This window comes from Drosophila serrata, unplaced genomic scaffold, assembly GCF_035046125.1.
Source record: "Drosophila serrata isolate PLE 108 unplaced genomic scaffold, ASM3504612v1 contig_245, whole genome shotgun sequence".
In the NCBI taxonomy this organism is placed as follows: domain Eukaryota; kingdom Metazoa; phylum Arthropoda; class Insecta; order Diptera; family Drosophilidae; genus Drosophila; species Drosophila serrata.
Window position 1 is genome coordinate 977,257 of NW_028257143.1, and position 22,220 is coordinate 999,476.

A 22,220-nucleotide genomic window follows, 5' to 3' on the forward strand; every position below is an offset into this window, starting at 1 on the left:
ATGAAATGTATATTGTATCTAGGGGATACTTACATATATATCTACAATAATCCATTTAATCTGACATCTTTTTGGATATCTCTTCTTAATAATACACAATAAGAACTCTCGCTTCAGGGACTGCTTGCAAAATTATCACAGAAATTGCAGCATGCAACTGTTGTAACCACTGTTAACCGACAACTGGCACCATAAATTGTGAAATTTAAAATGAAATCCTTGCCTTTTCATGCTGTCCATTGGGATCTCCACTCAACTGGGGACCCCATCCAGCGACGAGTCCTTGGGGGAGTCTTGGGGAGTCTTTATCAAAGCGCACACCTTGAAGGACCAAGGCACAATTTCATTCGTTCGTTCGCTCTTTTTGTGCGAATTGTCTGGGATGTGCCGAGTGAATTTTATTAGCACTCATAAGTTGTAAAGTGTATGGCAAAGGAGCCCGAGACAGAGCAGGATGACTTCCCAGGACATCCCTCCCATCTTGGCACACTTTTGTGCGTTTGCCGCACTTCATGTTAAACAGATTTTTATTGCAGTTTTTTATTTGCTGCGACTCCATTCCACCACCCACCGCCCTGTATGAAATTTACTTTGTCGCTCATTTCGACCGTTGTTGCTTTCTTTTTTATTATTTAACATTTCGCAGTCAAAGGAAATGAAATATTTTTGCATGTAAAAAAGATTCGACCTCACGCTGTGACAATGTTTTCGCGCTGTTTATGTGGACGATGCCCTCGCTGCCGCCGTTTTCTTTATTTTATTTAACATTTCTGTTCATTTCCGTCACGCAATAAAATAACAAGGTAAATATGCAAAGGAGCAACAATTTAAATGCATCATAAATAAAAGAGGATTCAGATTCAGCGCACCGGAGTCCTTCTCACTTCATCGCCACTTCATTGAACTGGGGGAAATGGGGGAACTCCTCCTCCTCCTCGCCAAATAACTTCGTTAGGGGATTCCTGATCATTAATCTCCAGCTTCGGGCTTAGAACAGATTGCAATGTGTCCCGGGCAGGACCTACAACAATTAGCTGCGAATAAGTGTGCGAGTGTGTCCCGGGCATTATCTAATCCAGTCAATGGCGAAATTATGTCATTAGCTTTGGCCAGGCTCAAATCTGCCCAATGAACTGCGTTAAATTCTCTGACTAATTGCTTCTGTATGCGTATGTCCTGTCCAGGACGCTATTGGCAAATTGTTGTCGGCTACACATTACAGCAGCAACCAAGGACGGGCAGGCATATGTATATATAAAAATTAATTGGTTTTTGATGTGCTGTCCAGGGAAAAATACAGCTTAATTAAAGTGATTGGTTGTGGACCACAAAGACGACCAAATGCCATCAATTCTTTTGAGACATTTTGGAGAGTGAGCTGGAAATTACAATACATTTGTGAAAGCATAAATGAGTAAACAACTAAGCAGTTAAAATACACAAAAGAATATACTCTTAATAAACATTGATCTCCCATTGACATTATTTAAAATCCAACTTTCTCTGCTGCAAACTGAACCAACTTCGACCACAGGCGGAAACCTATTGCATTTTAAGTGCATCATTTTGCCATATAATTTAATACAATTGATTGAACATTAAACATTTAACATCAAGCTACAAAAATTGAAACAAATGGCCGGAAATTTTAACGCAACGGGAAAAGCCAGCTTAATGAAAATCGCTCACACTCCGCCGGCACATGGGGAGATATCAACATGATTGTTTGTTTGTTTATTGCTGCTGCTGCTGCGTCGGCAAGCATAATTAAAATGTCAAACACAGCATAAATCATTTTTCAGTTAATGTTAATGCACTTACGCCTGGGACTCTACTAAATTTTTAATTGCATTTGCATTAAAATCAATAAAAAGCGAGCCACTTGCAGCGAGAAGAGTGCTCTCCGAAACCCCAGTATAATTACGATGGTGAACATACACCTCACACAAAAAACTGCTGCTGTGGTAACAAAATCGAATAAAAATGGCACTTAATTTCGCTTAGAATGAACTTTTTAGCCAGCTCCAGGTGCGGCTGCTTCAGAATGAAAAACTAATGAAAAAGCCAACAAAGTAGGGGGCAGTTTGTGGGCCAGTTCTGGCAAACTGGAGTGCTTTAGTGCTGTGCTCCTGGACTCCTGGACTCCTGGGAGTTAGGTGCCTCGAATGGAAATTAGATTGCCTTGGCGCCTTGGCCACCGTCACCCGCCAGACAACAAGTTGATACAACTTTTGCAGCCAAAACTCCTTTTGCCTTTACCTTTACCTCTACCCCTAGCCTGGGGCAAAGGGACCTTAACTGGCTCAAGTCGCCTCCAGTAATTATAAATTTACGCAGCCAAGTGCCCATCCAAAGGCAGGTGAGTGAGTCTAAACTTCTGAGGGCGAGGGAGCAGCGAGTGAAACCAGCTGAAGAGAACTTAACTAGCTCGCTTCAAGTACGAATAATAATATTATTGATAGATTACGGTGCACCTCGAGTGGGCTTGTTTTTGATGATGATGATGGTAACTGGGAATGGGGTTAAGCATTTTAATGCCAAAGTTAACAAAGTTGATACGAAAGTCTGTTTGCAATGCAGTTCCCCGAGTGTCTGACATGCCAAAGCTGAAACTAGTTTAGAAAGTTGCTGAAAGTGGTTAGTCCCAGCTAATTAATTTGCAACAAACACTTAAATATCACTCGGGAAAACTTCCATACATATGGCGCAGCAGCGAGTTAATTTCCTGACGTTACATCTGGGATCTAAAATAGGTAATACAATAATTTAACATTTAAGCCAAAGTAATCTATAAAATTCCTTTATCAATTGTTAATATTAAAAGCATATTAACACTTCTGAAGTGCAATTAAGTAATAACTATTTGTTTGCCCAAAAACCTTAACAAAGTGTCATGTAAGCAATCATTGAATTCCAGCAAATTAGAGTCACATCTTTAAGGGCCAAAATTAGGGACTTTTCCAGCTTCTCCCTGTAGGCCAAAACGGGAAGCTGTCGAAAGGAAATGCGGTAGTGAAAGGTGTTAAGACCCAAGCAAATCCTCGTAGACTTTGAGCCAAGTCTTAGCTGGGTCATGCTGTTTCGGTTTTGCCTCTTCCAATCCTCGAATTTCGTTTCGGTTATTCCCTTCAAATGTCCTTTGGAAAAAAGTGGCGAAAGGAGACCGAAGAAAAAAATGTTGCAAGAGGAAATGTTTAAGGAAAACCAAGTACAATGAACGCACAATTTTTCATGTAAAGGGTTTTCTCCGTTTTTTTTTTAACAGAAAGAAATTTCATTGTTTCAGTAATCACAGTAAACTTGAAAATGAATTGGTTAATTAATTGAGTTTCATTTTAGTTACTGAAAGGGGTTGTATTCATCTGGGGTTAGTCGGAGAGTTTAAATCAAAGTTTATCTTAAATTCAGTTATTTTATTTGTTTTCTAAAGCAATATTTTAACTCTTAATCTTATTTAACCAAAAACATTATCCCAGTCTTCACTAAGTCGCGCTTTTGCTGGAACTTTTACCTAAATTACAATCACTTAGAACACTTTTAGTAGACATTATGCACTCATTTTAGACTTCCGTCTAATTTACATGCTATTTAAATTATGCTGCTCCTTGCAGGAGAGCTGCAGGAGTCGTCAGTAGTGGGGCCACACAGCGAAAGCCCGCACCCAATATATAAAGCAGCTTCATCAAAATGCCTGTCTGTCCTGCCCTGTCCTGCCCCGTCCTGCCCTGTCCTGCCTTGGCTCCTTTGGCCTGGCTCGTCCCTGCTCCTGCACCCATCATGGATGCTGTTCAAACTTGCAGCAGCTGCCGCAGCTACTTTGTAAAAACTTTTGTATGGCATGCCGAGCCAGAGGGATCCTGCGGGGATCCAGCCAAGGACGAGGGGACGATGCCTTGGCTCGCCTTGCTTAGCATCTCCGACTGCATAAAATTTCGCCCAATATAATTTAAAGAGCACACCCAAGTGGCCTTTCCTTACTCGGCACACCTATAGCCCTTCCCTCTCTCTATCTGTCTGTAAGCTTTTGCAATAAAAATGAATTAAATGCAATGAAGCAGCAGCAGCAGTATCCACAGAGAGAAAATTCTATTGTATAAAATTTCTTAACAATTAAGAACAAACTTTAATTGGAAAAAGATACCACGCACTCCAATAACTTTCTTCAAACTTTATCACCGATATTTGCTCTACAACTCACTTGATATCAATCAAGTATAATTATAGCATTTCTTTCAGTGCAACATCATCTCTGCTCCGCTCTGGAACCCACATCCGCATCCGTATCCGCATCCGCAGCCGGCGCTTGGGGCGCGCAAATTGTTGCAACAAAGTGGAAAGTGGAAAGCAGCGCCAGCAACTGGTGTCAGTTATTGTTGAGCAGCCAGGTGAGCTGAGGTGAGCTCAGCTGTGGGGGAGTAGGATGGGGTAAGGTGCGATTCCGCACAAAGTATGGCGGGGCATTCGTTAACCGTCCCCCCACCACCCAACCCACCATCCACCTCCATCTTGCCGCATTTAATGGCAATTTGTAGTCGAAGGCGGCGGCTTCATGCAAATTTGTGGCTTATAGTTTATCAAGCCGGGCTTCTCCGCTTTTCCTACTCGTATTACGTAATGCCCCGCCCTCGCAATCCATCGGGCATTGCGAAATGCGTAAGCTTGCATAAAATGCGTAAATGGTTGCCTGCGGCGAACGTGGCAAAACGGGTTCGTTCGGTGGCATAAGAGAGAATAGTGTTCTTACTCTTGTGGCTTTTCTACGGTTTAAATGCGTTTAACTTTGGTGAGGGGAAAGAGCGGGGGTGTTGGTCTAGTGATAGCTCCAATTAAAAAGTTGCATTGCTGTTGTGTACTTCGATTAGGATGATAAATTGTGGAGGGTAAACATGGCAGTTGAATGAAAATGGATGCCATGAAAGGTAGGTGAAAGGGGAAGAACGGACTGAGCTTGGGGAAGAAAATCGCACTGCAGGAGAGAAGAATGTTTGTTCACAAGGACTATTAAGTTTAAAGGGTGTGGCTTTGGTTCATAATGTCTGCAATTTTGATGACAAAATGTCTGAATTTTTAGGGAAATCAAATTAAAAACAACGACTAAATGTCTTAATTTCTAAATGTATAGACGATTAAAACCTGCAGTTCATTTAAAACGACCTGTTATCCCTATATCCCACCTACTTACATATAACCCATGTATTTTCCAATTTTTGCATGTTTTTCATGAGGTACATCATTAAATGTACAAATATAAATATAGAAAATACCTTTGAAATGAATCTACTTGTGTCTAGTTTTGATATATAATATAAGGTTTTGAGCTAACTAAATTAAATTATGAAGTTAGTCTTCTCTATGCTCTCACTCGTACATATATATATTGGAACGGATCGGATAGGAAGACTATACCATATAGCTGTCATAGGAACACCCGGAAAATGTTTACTAAACAAAATTTTATCTTTTTCAATTTTCAACAGACTTTGATCAAATTTGAGGTATAGCCATATTATATTATTCTACAATTTGGTATTAAATTTTATGAAAATCGGACTACTATGTATATTATAAAGGAACGATCAAGAAATACATAAAATTAAAAATTATAACTTTTCCTGTTTTCAACAGGTTTTCATCAAATTCGAGACAGCCATTTTATAGTATTCTAAAATTTCTGTTTTTCCCTACAGATGAATAGAAACGATCGGAAATTAATAGAAAATAATTACAGTTTCTCTGATTTTCCGCATAATTTTATACATTATAATTATTTTTTATTTAATTTTAATAAATTATTTATTTACCTTTATTTATTTGACCCAATTAGGATTTTTTTTTGATACAAGCTTGCTACAATCCATCAGATACAAATTGGTTCCGCTTTCCAGTCCAGGTCGAAACTGAGAGTTATTGGAAGTGGCCAGCTGATATTGACGACATCACTGTAGCTCCTCTGTCGGGCTCCAGTATCGCGGGGAGAACTTTCTCTCTCTCCCGGTGGCCATTAGAAATCAGTCCTTCCAACTAGAGATGTAAGAGAATTGATATTCAAAAACATTGTTATATCGATATTTACAAACTGACAACAAATAAGTAAATAACCTCCCTGCATGCCTAAAATAATATTTCCAATATTACTGAAATTACAATAATACAAGAAACAGTTTATAAGAGTTATCGCTATTTCATCATTCTAACTAATTAATGTTAAATCGATACTCTAGTCATCGTATACTAGCCATCGATACTAGTATCGATGTTTTTACAGCACAAGCCCCATCGTTGCTGGCCGATACGGAGGAAAACAATAAAAAGGAACGAAAAAAAGCAAAAAGATCACCGCGGCTGCTAAAGGTGAAATAAATGGAAAACTGCAGCGGAAAAACCAGTGGCAGGTGCCAAAAGTGCGGGAAATTAGCGAGCCCCATAATGGAAAGTGTGAGTGAAGTGGGGGCAACCGTCCAGAGTCGCGTTTTTGTGTTTTACATATTTTATAGCCAAGATCAGTGCGGTATGTGTTGGCTAGTTATTTTTTTTCCTTTTTTTTACGTGAAAGTGCAACAAACGTAGGTAATGCGTGTGTGTGTTTTGTTTACTAATCCGCCGTTGGGATCTACAGTCAATAGGCAACGTGCATAAGTGGGTGAGTGAAACATTAAATTGTTCTTATTTTCTTTATCCTCAAACTTCTCTGTCACCGCGCTCAATTTTTTTAAATAAATACATACTTTAAATTTAAATACATACTACCGACTAGCGAAACTATACTTTTACAAATATCTTTTTTAAGTTTTATTTAAATATTATGTATGAAAATTTAGCATATAATATTTTATATTATTTAAAATTTCTTTTTGTTTTTAAATATTTCAACATCTTTTATTTCTTCTTATTTTCGTTTTACCAAAATGGATTGGTTCTTAATGATCTAATTGCAAATTGCAGGGATATATGAACTTTGGCGTGCCGAATTTAGCATATTTTCTTGTTTTGTTTTACATTTATAAGGTTTTAACTATTATATTTGTTCCTAAATTTAATTTTTATCGCTTTTATTTATTTAATATCTATTTTCCATTATTTTTGGAAATCCAATTTATATCAATCCCTATAGTTAAGTCTCATGAGGGGAATTCCTTTTCAGCCCTTTAAGATTTTTTTAAAAATGGATGAAAGAAAGAAAAGTTCGACTTTTTGAAACAGTTACATTGCCCAAACTCCTAAATGGAATAGATGAGACTAATTCGAATTAATAAATAAACTAATATTAATGCCTTACATGTAGTGATACTCTCCTAGTAATTATGAAAGTAAGTCATTTGCTTAAATTAAAATGTTATACTGTATACATTTAAAAAATAACTTTGAGCTTGTTGTGTCCCATGTTAGGCAATTAAAATGAAAGTTTTTGCCTGGTGAAATAAAAGTTAACTAGCTGCTGGAGGATAACAATAAAGGTCAGCTAAGGGATTCAAAAATTCTATCAGTTTAAAAACAACTTTCGTAGCCGTTTCGCCTGGTTGTTTTCTACTCCCATCCTGCGCAACAGAAAAAGTGCGTCCCACATGGCGTATGAAAGTTGGCAACTTGTTCGCGGGGGTTTTTTCCTCATCTTCGGCCACCGCTAAGTAAAAAGTGAAATAAAAGAACTGCAAAGACAGGGGCCCAGGGAATTGAAGTGGCTGTTGTTTGAGAGAGAGAAAAAAAGCAGCAGCAACGAATTGCAGTAAGCTATGCAAATTTTCTTGTTATTGTACTACTGGCTGGTGTTGGTGCTTTTTCTTTAGCAAATCAAAGCCGAAGCGGCTAAGGAAAGCAGGGGAGCCCCTCCTGCGATGTCCTGTTGCGTCGGGTAGAAGGAAATCGTGCGGCAGCTGTTCCAGCACTTACCACGCTCCGGTTTTTCCCCGATTTCCCAGCATCCAGTGCTTCCTCCGGCATTTCCTTTTGCGCGCTCCTGCCATTATTTCTGCATGCTTCACATGGCGCCCCGTCCTGTGGGATTCCCTCCTCAGCCTTTGTTGGCACAACCCAGCTCCAAACCCGTTGCCATTGTGCCGCTCCTACTGCTATTTGTTTGATTGTGGAAATATTTGCATGGCAGTATAGTTTTTATTGGCACAGCGTTGACACTGATAAGTTCCCCTCGGGCCGCTCAAAACCCCTCCATTGTTGTCCGCTTCAAATTAAATAACACAGAGAAACAGCGTGTGGTGGGTGAGTGGGTGTTGGGAAGACCTCCGGAATATTAATTAATTCTTTTTGATACTTCCCCCCTTGGACCGGATTGCACCTTATGCTTCTGCTATCCAGCACGGTGCTTTGATATTGCCCCTTTGGCTTCTGTCATTCGATTTGCATAGTAAACACTCTGTCAGAATTCGACCAAAGGGAGCTTGGTGACCAATAAAAAATATTGAATTTCAACATATATGGAATCTGACAACACACGGCAGGGCGCAATTCAATAGCGGTCCAAAGGGGAGTGAGGAGTGTCAAGTTCTAAAATTCTTTACATAGATTGTAAGGAATGCTTGCTGAATATTATGTAAGAAAATCTTATAAAGTCCAAAGATTGCATTGGAAATATTGAATGTGACTCTTTGATTGTTTGTTCATAAATTCAATATAAATTGTTCTAGGATTTAAGTAAAAACGTTTTGGAGTCTCAAATGCTCTTTTAAAGATCCCAAATATTTAAAGTAAACCTTTAAGTATATGAAAACAACCAAAACTCCACCTAACCTCGCTGAATCTGAACTCTGGCTTAACAAGAAGACACACCAAAATTTAAAAAACAAAAAACCAAACGCAATCCGTGCCTTTTGCACTGCCTAATAATAGACGAAATGGCAAACCGACAGTCTGAGGAACGCACTAAAAGGGAGAAAAATAGAGTAAAATGTGATGCGAATGCTCTGCCTATTCCAGCTGCATGTGAAATGGAATTGAAAACATGCCGAGTACTCAGGAAAAAATTATAGGGAACTGTTGGGTATATAGTTTATTAAGGTAAAATCCAAGTAAAATAAATAAAAATACAAATTATCAGAAATCAGAACACATAAATTTATATCGAACCACAAGTGGTAGAACGATAGTCCGATGCACAAAGCGATAAAAATCGATATTTTTCATATCATTTGACAGGAAATATCAAAGTTCTCACTGTACCGGAAATGAATCAAAAGACATTAACCAAGTTAAGCAAAGTCTTTACCCACAAAAGTTTAAACAAATTTTTTTTGTATACAATTTGCATTCGCTTGCGGAATTATTAAATAATTTAGTGAGGCAAAGTCATTACGAGGATTCTGGAGTTTTGGCCAATATGCCCGGGGCTCTGTGTGGTATCGGGATATTGGAGCCCGCACAAAGGACCCTCCGCCTGTGGATCCTGTGTCCATTCATTAGAGACCATCGCATTTCGCGCAACGCAGTCAATGTCATTGCACATTTCGGCGGGCAAACAGAAGGCAGCAGCAGTTAGATTTGAAATCATCGCATATTCGGTTTCATTTGCTCCCCACAGGCGTGCGTGAGTGGATGTCCCGGTGCGTGTGTACGTGCCAGCGATGGCTGAAACTCATTTCGGGCAAACGGGATGCCTAATAAAATATTTATTCACCGCCCGAACAGGTGCGAAATTTTAAATGCAAGCATTTGCTTTTTACACTCTCCTGTTTTCGTAATGTAATGTAATTTTATTTACTTACACATTCAGTCGCAAGGAGCGGGAATTGTCGCCCGTCGCCCGCTTTTAATATTATTTCTGTGCGCGTGGCCCGAACCAAATTTGCTTTCAGTTCAATTTGCGCTCATAGGTCGGAAATGATTCCGAGTGTGCACTTCATTAACAATCAGGGATATGTGCGTGCTTATCGGCTAATACGTGCGTCGGGCTTCTCCCTTTTATTTGTATTTTTGCACTGCATATTTTTTCATTTTTTGTTGTTGTTACTTTATTCATTATTAAATTTCGGAGCTGGAAACTGACGCCTGTCCTGCCCGCGGGGGCAGGGAATCGAGGGAGTCTGTTTCGTGTTTCTCATTTACTGTTTATGCAACAATTAGTTTCTCCCCTAATTGAAAAGGTCTGTCATGGCGCTGGCAGTTGAAATTTGTTTAAAAAAGAACTTTACCGAAATGTAATTAACCAAAGTGAAAATTGCAAAAATTGTGTGTTTTTTGTTCAAGCATTTGAATAAAATTTGAAACATCATTTGAATAGTTTATTAGTGGTTCAATTGTTTATTTAAAATTAAGTTCATAAACAAAGAACGAAGATTTTTAGTTACATTTTTAAGGTAAAGGTAAAGGAAAGAACTTTAAAGGTAATTCATTAGTTCTTTTAGGTTTAATTTTATAATTTAACGTTTAGCATTTTTCATTTTAAAGCAGAATCCGTTTTCCATTTGAAAGTTAACCAAAAATTGTATTTGTTCGTTGCTACATTTTCAGCATTTCCCCATCTTTTATCCTTAGTTCGACCTAAAAAGGAAATTTGCAAAACGAGAGCATATTTCACTTATCATCTACTTTACACGCAACATCAACTAGTCTACTTGTCTCGCTGCATCTGTCCGCCCAAAAAAATAAAAAAAAAAAGAGGAAAGGCGGAAAAATATTTGTTTATCTCCACACATGTATCTAACTATGCCAGGCAACATGGCTGCATTTCCTGCCATTCTTGCTCCACTCCACTCCAACCTCAGGCGAATTCGAAACCGAAAATGGGGAAATATGTATGCGAATCCTTTGGCTTGCCTCAGGCGTGTTGTTTTTCTGTTCTGGCTTTGATTTTGATTTATGTTGCTGTAAACACAGCCAGCCGAAGTAGAAGAAATGGCATTCGCCGTGGAACAACCCCGGCAACCTCATTTGCTACCTACTTTGTCGCATCATTTCGCCACGGAGCACTGGAACCGCCAGGACCGCCTCAGTCAGACAACAACGCATGCCAACGCATAGAAGCTGTGATTTTTTTTCTGTCCTGCTGTTGTTGTCCCTGCTCCTGCCGTTGTTCTTCCGCAGGATTCTCTCAGGCGACAGGGTAAATGTTTGCCATCCCTCGAAAGCTTCTCACATAATTGTGGTGTCGGTTGGCGGTGATGAAAGTGCCAGCGAAAGAGCATTTCTGGTTCCTTATTCCGAATGTGGAGTGTCCTGTAGTGTGAATTTTATTTCAATTTCAGGGACTTACTTCAATTGTCTAATTGTAGTCTAAATAGCTCTGTATTCAATTTATATTGAAAAGTTACCTAGTCAATTTCTTTTCGATTTGAAAAGTATTAAGAACGATTTCCGCTGTTTTTCCAATGGCAAAAAATTCGTAACAACCTGCGGATAGTGTATATTTGGCAATCGCATTGTGAGTGTTTTCGCTTTATAAAATGCAACATTTGGCAAAGCGACAAACTTGCTTTTAGCCCAACTCGAAGCCGTGTAATATTTACTTATACGTTTTTGTGGGGAGGCAAAACTACGCGTAACGCTTTGTTTGACTTGAATTTATGGTGATGTTTCTCTTTTTTACTTCAGCTGCTCCTTTTTTTTTGGCAAACTCCCAAGCTGACTCATGGCAAAGTGCCTGAGCCTGGCAGACAGTGTCTGGCTGTCCCGGCACTTTTTCCCGAAAATGTTTTAATTTCCTTGGCTCGACACAATAATTTACACACCACACACACACACTTCCCTTCAGCTATTTGCACTGCCATAAAATCCTTGTTTGACTTGCATTCCGTCCAATAATTATGTTTGCACATTTTATGTAGTCAGCAGCGGCTCTGCTTATTAAAATTTATATGACAATTCGTTAGTTTGTTGCCTGGCCCCAATAACTCATAGCGTTCTTTTTTGTGTGCTTTTACTACCCGGATCCTTTGTAGTGGCTACATTTTTGGTTTTATTTGCCATATCTTTGCCTTTGCCTTTAACATATGCCCATCAAAATTGATTGCATACATTTTGGCTGCTGCGCCTGTTTATGTGGTTAGTGAGCCGCAAAGCACGTAGTAAAAAGTCCTATCTTGGAATGACTTCATACTTTTTATGATTTTAACAGTAAGTTCGCAAAAAAAGAAGAAAGAAAACGAGATGTTTCTCGATCATAACTTTTTGCTTTTATACTGATGTCGTTCCCGGAATAACTTTGTATTCAATACTTTTAATGAAGTCCCAGATTTGTATACTGATTCTGGTAGTATCTGTAATATTTAAAATTAAATTTATGGAAAGTAGATACTACAAATAATGAAAATAATATTTCCTTTGGAACCCCAAGTGCAAATCTAATCCCTTGCCAAAAAGCAGCTTCAACTGTGTGGTTTAGTTACCTTTCTAACAACTAATTGCCTTCGTGGACTACTGACAAGGACTCCTGACAAGGACTCCTGACCGACAGGGCAGCTTAAGAGCTTCCCTTCCCTTCCTGAATTCCAGAAATATAAATCGTACAACTCAAAACTAGAAAGCACCAAAGAATAACCATAACCACCGGTTTTAAAAATGGAGTATGCACCTGCAAAAGGGAATTTTCCATTAACGCACGTGTGCTCGAGTCGAAGACCAAGGACCTGTTCTGCTTGCCACATTGCAACGACCAAAGAAAAAAATATAAAGAAAGAATTTGGGAATGCCGGTCTGAGCCACAGTTAGGAGGGGTTGCAGCATCGCAAACTGACTGACAAAACCTCAACGTGCCACTAAAAGCATAATCATGCACTTAACTAAAGCCCGGCAAAGGAAGCTGTAACCGGGCGAAGGAGGAAGGGTGTTCCAGGTGCTGAGTTAACGCACGTAGAACTTAAGTCATCATCATATAAATAAAAATTTATGACTTTAAATGTGTTTCTGCGTGGATTTGTTTGTTTGTTTGCTTCCTTGTGGCCTGTGGTTGCTCCTTGTGGATGCGGTGGTTTATCACCGGGGGAGGTGCTTTCGAGTTGAGGGAGTGACGACGACATGCGTGACTCTCTCGAAAGGGTGAAAATTTAAAAATGGTGTGGCAACCAGGTGAGGATTTGTCGGGGAAACACAGAAACTTTTGGGTAATGGAAGTAAAATTATATAAAATATTCACGACTGTGACAAACATTTAGGTAAACTGGTGCAAGTCAAAAAGCTGGGAAGTGAAATTTAAATGGAAACATATATATTAGTCCAAGTACTTGTGTAACTATGTGTGCAATGTTTTGATCATCCAAACAATATTTTAATAGATTTTAATGTATGGCTGGAACTTTAAAAATGATTTTCTTTTATCAAGTTTACATATCTTTACATTACATGAAACAAAAATCATATTTACTCACTAAATAAATCAAAGCAATTATTACTGTACAAAACTACAGTATTCCAGAAAATGATATCTCCCCTCGAAAGTGATAGCAACGCAACTACAGCATCTTCTGAGACCTTTCAAGTGCCCCTAATTACACATTATATTCATGGGAAACATCTTGCAGCTTTCCGAGTTTCCTCACAATTATGACAACCGACAGCTTTTACTTTCTCGTACTTAAACGTATCCTGAAATGTAAATTTCAGTTCCATGCGAGGGGGAGATGGTAATGCGAGAAACTAACAAGAGAAAGCCGCTTGCCGGGCTACTTTTCAAGTTAAAGTTATTATCCTGGGGCCGAGCCACTTGCAGGACTCGGCCCTCCCATTCCTTTCAGTGCGACCCTATGCCAGACTTGACAAAACTCGGCAGACTTTTGAATAAATTTTCAATCTCCAGGACAACGGGAGCGAGAGTGGCAAGGGGAGGGAGGGAGGGGAAACAACAACAAAAGGGAAAATCAGCATTATGAATATGTAGCTACATCTGCTTAAATGTATCTGGCCCTGTGCCCGTGTTGTTGGCTAAGTGAAAAGCCAAAGCCGAGTTGCTGCTTGCAACATTTTTAAAAGCGGCTTTACTTTCTCTCCTCTAAGACGGCAGGCAACTTTATTAAATTTCTTTTTTCGGCTCTGGCTAAAAACTTTCCACCAGCTGCAGCCGACAATGGGGAAAAGAACTATCCTCCTGCACTTCTTGTTCGGCTTGACGTTCTACGTTAAATGCTTTTAGCCGTTTTGTGTTTTTGGAACTTTTGCAAGAAGTTTCCCCTGGCAAATCGCTGCCTCGACCAAAATATGATTTAATTTCTGTTGATTCGGCGGGATAAGCAATTTTAAATAATTAAGCCACTAAACAGCTGATAACAAATCCCCAATTAAACCGAAGACAATTAAATTTAATGCCTCCAAGCGGGAGAAATGTCTCCATGCTGCGACAATGCGCCCACGAGCGAAGTGCGACCATTTCTCTTTGTGGTCAACCGCCATTAACGTTTATTACACCCACCAAGTGCCGGCAAAAACCAAAGAGCACAGGAACCGAATGAAGGCCCCCCCCCAAATGGGAAAAGCAAACGAAATAAAGAAGGCAACAACGGCAATGGGCGAAAAAATATAATTAAAAATAAACATTACGCGGCGACAGACAATGAGAAGAAAACCCAAGGAAATTCACAAAACCACAAAAAAAAAACGAGAGAGAGAAAAGGAAAACCAAAGAAAATGCTACTGAAAAAAAGCAAAAAGAAATGTGTAATAAAATGAAAGCAGCAGCCAGGTGAAAATTGCATTAGTCTGGACCAAGGAGATAAGGACAAAGGATCGAGGGTTTTTGTGCAGCAGCATTTTAGGCGCTTAATTGAGCGTTTTAGTTATGCTAATTGTTTGGGAACAACAAAACACCGGCTAATGGACAGGTGCGAGATGTCTCCCAGTTACCCAATTCCAGTTCGCATTTATTGTTTGCCATTTGTTATAAGTGGAGGAGAGTCCGGGATCATTAGGTCCTGGACCTTGGAATGATATGCTGACAAATGTGCGCCAATTAATCGTGTTATTGTGTGGAAGGAAGCGATGATTAAGGCATGGGCGAGCATAGCATGGCCCATTAAGGTAGCCATTAAATGAAGATTGAAGAAAAGCAGTTATTCAGTTATGTGAATAGGGAGTTAAGATCTGGAACAAAGTTTATTTAAATGTATTGGGAGGATCCATAATAAAACCACATATTCATTTTCTTTGCTTTTTGGTTTTTTATTTTGATTATCTACCGTAAATACTTATATGATACATATCTCCATTTCATTTTCCTCCAATTTTCCCCACTTCATTTATATAATATATACAAATACAATACATATATACTGTCACATATATAGGCAATATTTAGACTTAACATCTAGTTGCTTACGTTTGCCCCTTAATTCTTTTCATTCGGGGTTTCTGGGCATTACATTTAGGCGTAGTATGTATATATAACTTTACATAATACATATACATATATATTTATATATAAATACCATTTATACGATTTATAAATAATCTTGACTTTGATATATAAATGTAAATGTAAAGAGAAACAAAAAATTAAAAGCTTAGCACAACATTTTTTTGTCATTTTGGTTTCATCTGGCTTCACCCACACCCGGAGTTGGCAGATTGGTTTCGAAGTGGCTCCCAAGATCCAATCAGGTCAAAGATCTAGGTAAGGTTAAAAGTTTCAAGTTCAAACCATTGTCAAGCATTTTGTCCTAAAGCCTTTCAATACGTTTGCAAACTTTGAGTAAGTGTGCAATGGAAACCAATTCGCACCTCCTGGCAATCCCATCATCTGTTTTGTAATAACTGAACCGATGAAATTCGCAGCATTTATGATGAACTAGCGCTAGGCTTGTATTTAGTGTATTTCTCCTTTTCTTCAGGGGCGCCACCAAAGGCCATCGTGTCTCCAAGTCACTCGGAAAGGGGTCTTAATGCCTGTTTTGATGTTCAGTTTGCCAAAGCCATGAATGAATAACTATTTATATTTATATTTAGAACCCTTTTCAAGTGAATTCAAGGCGCTGGAGGGCCTTCGTTGTGGCTTCCCTGATTGTCTTGTTCGGCTTTGTATTTTTCCTTAAATGCATTTGAAGTTACTTTGAGCTAGCTGAAACGAGTGTCTGGTGTGTTAGTGTATAGGTGTGTAAATATTTAGATACATTTAGCAGTTGCTTTTGGGTCTTGGCCTTGGGCTAAACTCCACCCACATCCCCTATCTATGTTGGACTCCCACATCCCTCGCCGTCTCCGTCGCCGTTTCCGTTTCCGTTTCTGTCCCGGCCTCCGCATCCCCTATCGTCCCTGAACTGTGGCACTCGAGTTGCATGGCAATTGAATCATGTTAATTGCCCAACGCCTCTCCTGCTGTTGTTACTGCCGCTGTTGCATCCTTTCCAGCTGCGCTTTGACGCCCGCAGGCTGCAGCTCCCGTCCAGCTGCAGTGCCCGCATCTCCCCGGGCCTTGTCCGGCGGACTGTGCACCTCCTGGTGGGGATGCTCCGGCTGCTGCCGGAGTCGCCGGTGTTGTTCCTCGCATTGCTGGTTGCCCCGCCGTTGGCCTTTGTCATCGCCTGTAACGGCGACACTAATTGCCCTCCGACTGTCCAACTGAGCGCCGCCATCAGTGATCCACCGCCCAGGGCCAAAAGTGCCCAGGATTGACTGTGGCACGGACGCGAGCCCGTCGATGAACCAGCGCCACGCCAGGCGGCGCCACCATCCTCCATGCCGCCCTCCGTTCCGTCGTCTTCTTCGCCTGAGGGTACAAAATGAAAGAGAAAGTCTAACGAAAAATAGAAAGAAATGCAGACAAACGTAGGGCATGTATTCGATGTATTCTGGTAGTTCACTGTGTTCATCTGTCCAACTACAGGCGAAATTGGCTAAGGAGAAACCACATATGTATGGGTTTATCTTTGAACACTAAAAATAAGATAATCCGTGACTAACTAAGGGACTTTCTTAGTACTTTTCGGTATATAATTGAGTAAGTTTACTCCCATTTTAAAACCTTCATTCTAATCAATTGCAATAAATGGAAATATAAATAAATATTGGATCTTTAGCTAACGTTATAAGCTTAACAGAAGTTCTCTACATTTAATTGAAATAATTTGTAATAAGAGCTGAAATCATAAATAAAGGAATTCATTTGTTGACTTAGCTAAGATCGACTGTAGCTGAAACTTGGACTTTTTCGAGTGCTCGTGTATTGTGAGTGGAGTGTCCGGCACTAATTGGCTGCTCAACTCACCCTGAATCTGTGTCAGGTAGCTATTCTTCTTGTTGTGAAATTGCTCGTCCTCGTGCAACGTGTACTGGTCGTAGAATTCATCAGGACTAACCCGATTTCCGCTGGCCCCGTTTCCATACTTGCCAAACGCATCCACCTCGAGAATCGTCTTCTCCGTGGTCTTCCAGTAGACATCATGCAGCTGGGCACTGCACCGGAGCTGTAGAATATAGAAATCAAAGAATTTGGAATTCAAATCCCTCATTCTTAAGAACCCAACTCACCTTAAGTTTGCCGTTGTCAAAGTGTTGATCAGTGACCACGAAATGGATGCCCACAATGGCAGTTTGCATATCGTTGTGAGGATCTCTCAGCAACTTGTGGTGACGTACGTGGGAAGGATTTACCTGAAAGAACATTGAATATTTAATATTTTAATATTCTGAAATATCTCAGGGAAATAAGTGTTAAATAGGACTGCAATTTGGATATCTTTATTCTTAGTTTAAGCATCCTGTGCTCTGTATTTTTATACAGTATCAAAAAGTCCTTGTCAAAATAAATTAACTCATGAAGGAATCAGGATTTGGGTCAGTTGAAAATTATCCTTGGCCACTACTTTTCCCCAATATATTTTAATATTCTGAACTATCTCAGGGAAATAGGTATTAAATTGGGCTGCAATTTTTATATCTTTAATCATAGTTTAAGCATCCTGTGCTCTGTATTCTTATACAGTATCAAAAAGTCCTTGTCAAAATAAATTAACTCATGAAGGAATCAGGATTTGGGTCAGTTGAAAATCATCCTTCGCCACTACTTTTCCCCAATATATTTTAATATTCTGAACTATCTCAGGGAAATAGGTATTAAATTGGGCTTCAATTTTTATATCTTTATTCATAGTTTAAGCATCCTGTGCTCTGTATTCTTATACATTATCAAAAAGTCCTTGTCAAAATATATTAACTCATGAATTAACCAGGATATGGGTCATTTGAAAATATATATGTCCTTCGCCACTACTTTTCCCCATATTTTGACTGTGCTCTGAACTATCTATATATATAACTATACTATAACTAACTATATTCTGAACTATCTCAGGGAAATAGGTGTTAAATAGGACTCCAATTTTTATATCTTTAATCATAGTTTAAGCATCCTGTGCTCTGTATTCTTAAACATTATCAAAAAGTCCTTGTCAAAATAAATTAACTCATGAAGGAATCAGGATTTGGGTCAGTTGGAAATCATCCTTGGCCACTACTTTTCCCCATTTGTTGACCCAATTGAGCCTGTGAATTTGATTGACTTCAGGGCTGCAAATTAATTTGCACTATGACCCCAAAGTCCTGCGCTCCTTTAACCAATTCGAGCACTTTACTTTTTTGTATTTGCACTGCGTTATCTAGTGGTTCGTGTTACGCGCTTATTTCGCTGGTTTGTCGGCTGGTTTTGGCGGTATGTTTTTGTTTGGCTTATTGTTTAAGCGCATTTTGTGGCCTGAAATGCTGCTGGCTGAAGGGGTGTAGGGGGTGGAAGGTGGGGAGCAGCTGGGAGCTTGGTGGGTGGGGCGGGTGTTGTGAATTGGGACAGGTTCGCACAAGCAATCAACCGAGCGTGGTCGACTCAACTCAATTCGACAACCAATTCGGCGGCATTCGCTTCCCCATTCAAACGGGGCGCCTTCACAATGTCCTGTGTGGGTGTGCAGCTGTGCATGTGTGAGAACCCATTTGTACATGTGTGCGTGTGTGTGTGTTAGCTTTGTTTTCCCACAGAACACCACCCACCCAACACCACCTGCTGGTTGACGCCCACTATCCGGTGTGGCTCCTATTATGCAGCATCAATAAGCATTGTTTGCCTTTGAGTGATGCTGAAATTGCCGCTGCCTGATGCCGTGCACAGAAAATAATAATGTTTATATATTTTCTAATTAATATATAATTAATATAATTTGGAAATTATGTAATATATATTAAATTCTCTGTTTTTTCCCTAGAGATAAAAATAATACAGCCATTATGTTAACTAGTAGACTGTGTTTGCTTTAATAATAAGTATCTTTCTGAAAATACTATCACTTTAGCCAAATATAAAGAAAAACAAAATTATTAAGTTCAGTTCGCAGTTTTTCTCTGGAGATAAAATACAAAAAATTAATATGCTTTCTTTAATATTGTAGCAGCAACAAAAAGTATTATTATTATTATTCGTAGACTTGGTTGCTTTAAAATTATATATCTTACGACAAATCCATTATAACTTTTGCCAAATATGAATAACATCAAAAATATCAAGTTAATGAAACTATGGATATAAGGAGGAAAATACATATACACAAATAAAGCAAAGAAATAATAAAAGTTTTACAAAATATTTGTTAATACTTATTTCTTTTTGTGTATAACAAAATCTTTCATCTCGGTCTAATTCCTGTTCCCCGAAATTACTGTGTATGTGTTCACAGGATATGTAAGCTAATTACTTAGGCAGGTAAATTTTATTATTTCAGTTTCCATATGCCTGGCGTGAGGTTTACGCCAAATTTAACTCGGTTCAGTAGCGGGAATGAGGTCAGAATCTGTTTTTAGGCATGGAAATTCCAAGATAAGAGGCTGGAAAGGAAGCTACATTTATTCATAATTTAAGATATTGTATTGCAGTTTATAAATAAAGTTAACAAGTAGAAGAAAACTTTATAATATTTCCCTTCTAATCACAATTCAAATAATTTAAGTAGCTATCTGCTTGGTGGATCTATAATTACTACCATAACTCTTTCCAACGCGCTTGCAATTGACATCCCCAATTAGGGAGGGGCGTGAGCCCTCGACAAGTGGCCAAAATAATTGAGAAATGTAAAATGCAAAACTGCGAAAATTGTCCCCAGACTCGAGGACCCTCTCTTAATTCTGCACATTTCCCAGGCCCATTTTCCGGTTTCCCCAATCGCCAGATCTATATGTGAATATGCATATGGAACCGCTATGCTTAAAAAAAAATTACACCTAAATTTTGACGTTTCCCCCAGAATGGGCGGCATAATGTATGGTTATGAAGGGGGCGTATCCCCAATGCGTTGATCTCCACGAATGCGTGTGTTTTTCTGGTAATTACAGTGGGGGCTTAACCCCTTGTAGCACCCCAGCCCCAATCCCCCTCGAAAACAGACGCATAAATTCCAGGCAGATGCCAGCGCTTGAAAACAAGAAAATTGTGTTTGCATAATATCGAGTCCGTCCAGGGGCGTAGATCTAGGGGGCTGCGTCGGTGGGTGGGTGGTATGAGAGTCCTGCTAGAGCTAAGGGGGTGGTACACTCACCTCTTCATTATTCACTGTCCATGTGAGATTGGCCGCCGGTCGCGAGTGACGCGATGTGCAATTACCTCGCAATATGTCGCCGACCCTATATCGGGAATGGATGCCCGATATTAACGGCGCACTGTGCGGCGGCTCTGAAAGGTGGCAAAAAGAGAGAAAGAGGAAAATGGCATCAGTTCACAGGTGGACTGGATCGATTGTCACTATATTTTTGATACTCTGCGGTGCACGAAAAACCAGAATCCGAGCCAAACTCTCTGACCCAACCTGTCGTCCTGTCAGTTGGGATTGCGGCGTGGGTGTGTGTCGCAATCAATATCTAGACTGTGTGTGTGCGTCAAGGCCCATTTCATAATTGAAATAATTACGAGTTCTCCTCTGGTCGAAGTGAGTCGGAATTTTAATTTGGACTGTGAGGAGACTGAAATACCAAAAATGTCCCAGCTATGCAATTGGAATCTGTAGCCAGCACTCTAAGGGATATGTTTCAAGCCGGAAGGAAAGGTACAGTCGCTTGCTTCGACTATGGGGTATCCTGTTTGTTTTTGTGTATACAAAGAATAAGATGAGTAACGCCAAATACAATTCGATAAGCTACATTTTAATTTTTTCTCGCTCGAGTTTGAAACAATTTGTGGAAGAACACACCATAAACCATAAGCAAAGGTGTAGGTAAACCGTATGGCGCTACGCATCTTATGTAATCATACTGTCTTTAGTTAAAGTTTACTAAAAATAATCCTACTAACTTTAAATCCTACTTTACTTTAGTACCCCATTACTTATTTTTAGTGTTCTACAGGTTTCACCTATATATATTCAGCAGTAAAGATTCTCTTGAAGCTTTCCAATATCTAAATTTTCGTTAACTCATCATACCCTCTTCTGTCACAATGGTTAGGAGGTAAAACTAATTTCTCTTACTGTCCATTATCCCCGAAAGTCAGAATGAAAACCAACCGGCGCACACATTCGCATATGTGGCACATAAACATGAAATAGACACTTCCAAAAGTTTGTCAAGCCAATTTGAGCTCACCTACGTCAACATATCCAGTCCGGAAAATATAGCCCAATCTCTGCCCACAGCCCACACAGTCAGTTTGGCATTTTATTGACCGTCTCCGGGCTTTTGGCAAAACATTTGCTCCGAAGGCCTTCACTATGTTTGCCGGCTTAAATGTCTTCATCTTTATCTCGTTTATCCGCAAATTTGTTTGTATTTTGTCTGCTTAACTGCCAAAACATTCGAACTCTGAGTTTATTTTTAAGTTTTATGTCCACAATCCCCAAACATACACACACAAGGACTTTGAGTCCGTCTATGAGTGCCGTGCTCAGACTTGGCCCGGCCAATTGAATATGACAGCCAGTCGAGTTTTCAAGTTTGTCTCTGGCTTTGGCCCCGCCTTGGGGGGAGTTTAAGTTTCCTGGCTTTTCGGCAAAGAAAAACACTTAAACTGAAAATTAATTTACTTTGGCATTTCCCGGTTTTTTGGTTTCGAGATCCAAATTAGTTTAATATTTGCACTGGCAGAATTTAAACAAAGAGGTCAGAGTTGTATTAACTCTTTAATATTATCGCCGCGAGAATGTCAACGGAAATGTTACGTTACTGCCTTTATTTTCACTTACCAATAACTTCCAATTCGGCTGCCGCTATTAATGTATGAAACGAGGGCGCATCCGCAGATACTTCGCAACTGTATTTACCGGATGTAGCCATTGTTACCGATTCAAGCACCAATTGGCTCTCGTTCGAGGACACGCGCTGCA

General features: G+C 39.6%; 1 protein-coding gene across 2 annotated transcripts in view; it reads right to left on the reverse strand.

Annotated features, from left to right (window-relative positions):
• Nucleotides 1-15,072: 15,072 nt before the first annotated feature.
• Nucleotides 15,073-22,220, reverse strand: part of beat-Ia (beaten path Ia) — a 36,838-nt gene continuing 29,690 nt past the window's right edge. The window contains exons 4-8 of one of the 2 annotated variants that reach the window (XM_020954807.2): nt 22,080-22,215; nt 20,445-20,578; nt 17,398-17,520; nt 17,135-17,333; nt 15,073-16,663 (exon numbers count right to left, since the gene is read on the reverse strand). In XM_020954807.2, the coding sequence (XP_020810466.2) occupies nt 16,218-16,663; nt 17,135-17,333; nt 17,398-17,520; nt 20,445-20,578; nt 22,080-22,215 (1,038 nt within the window). In that variant the 3' untranslated portion in view covers nt 15,073-16,217. Of the gene's footprint in view, nt 16,664-17,134; nt 17,521-20,444; nt 20,579-22,079; nt 22,216-22,220 lie in introns of both variants that reach the window. The other variant, XM_086832311.1, reaches the window with a different exon arrangement.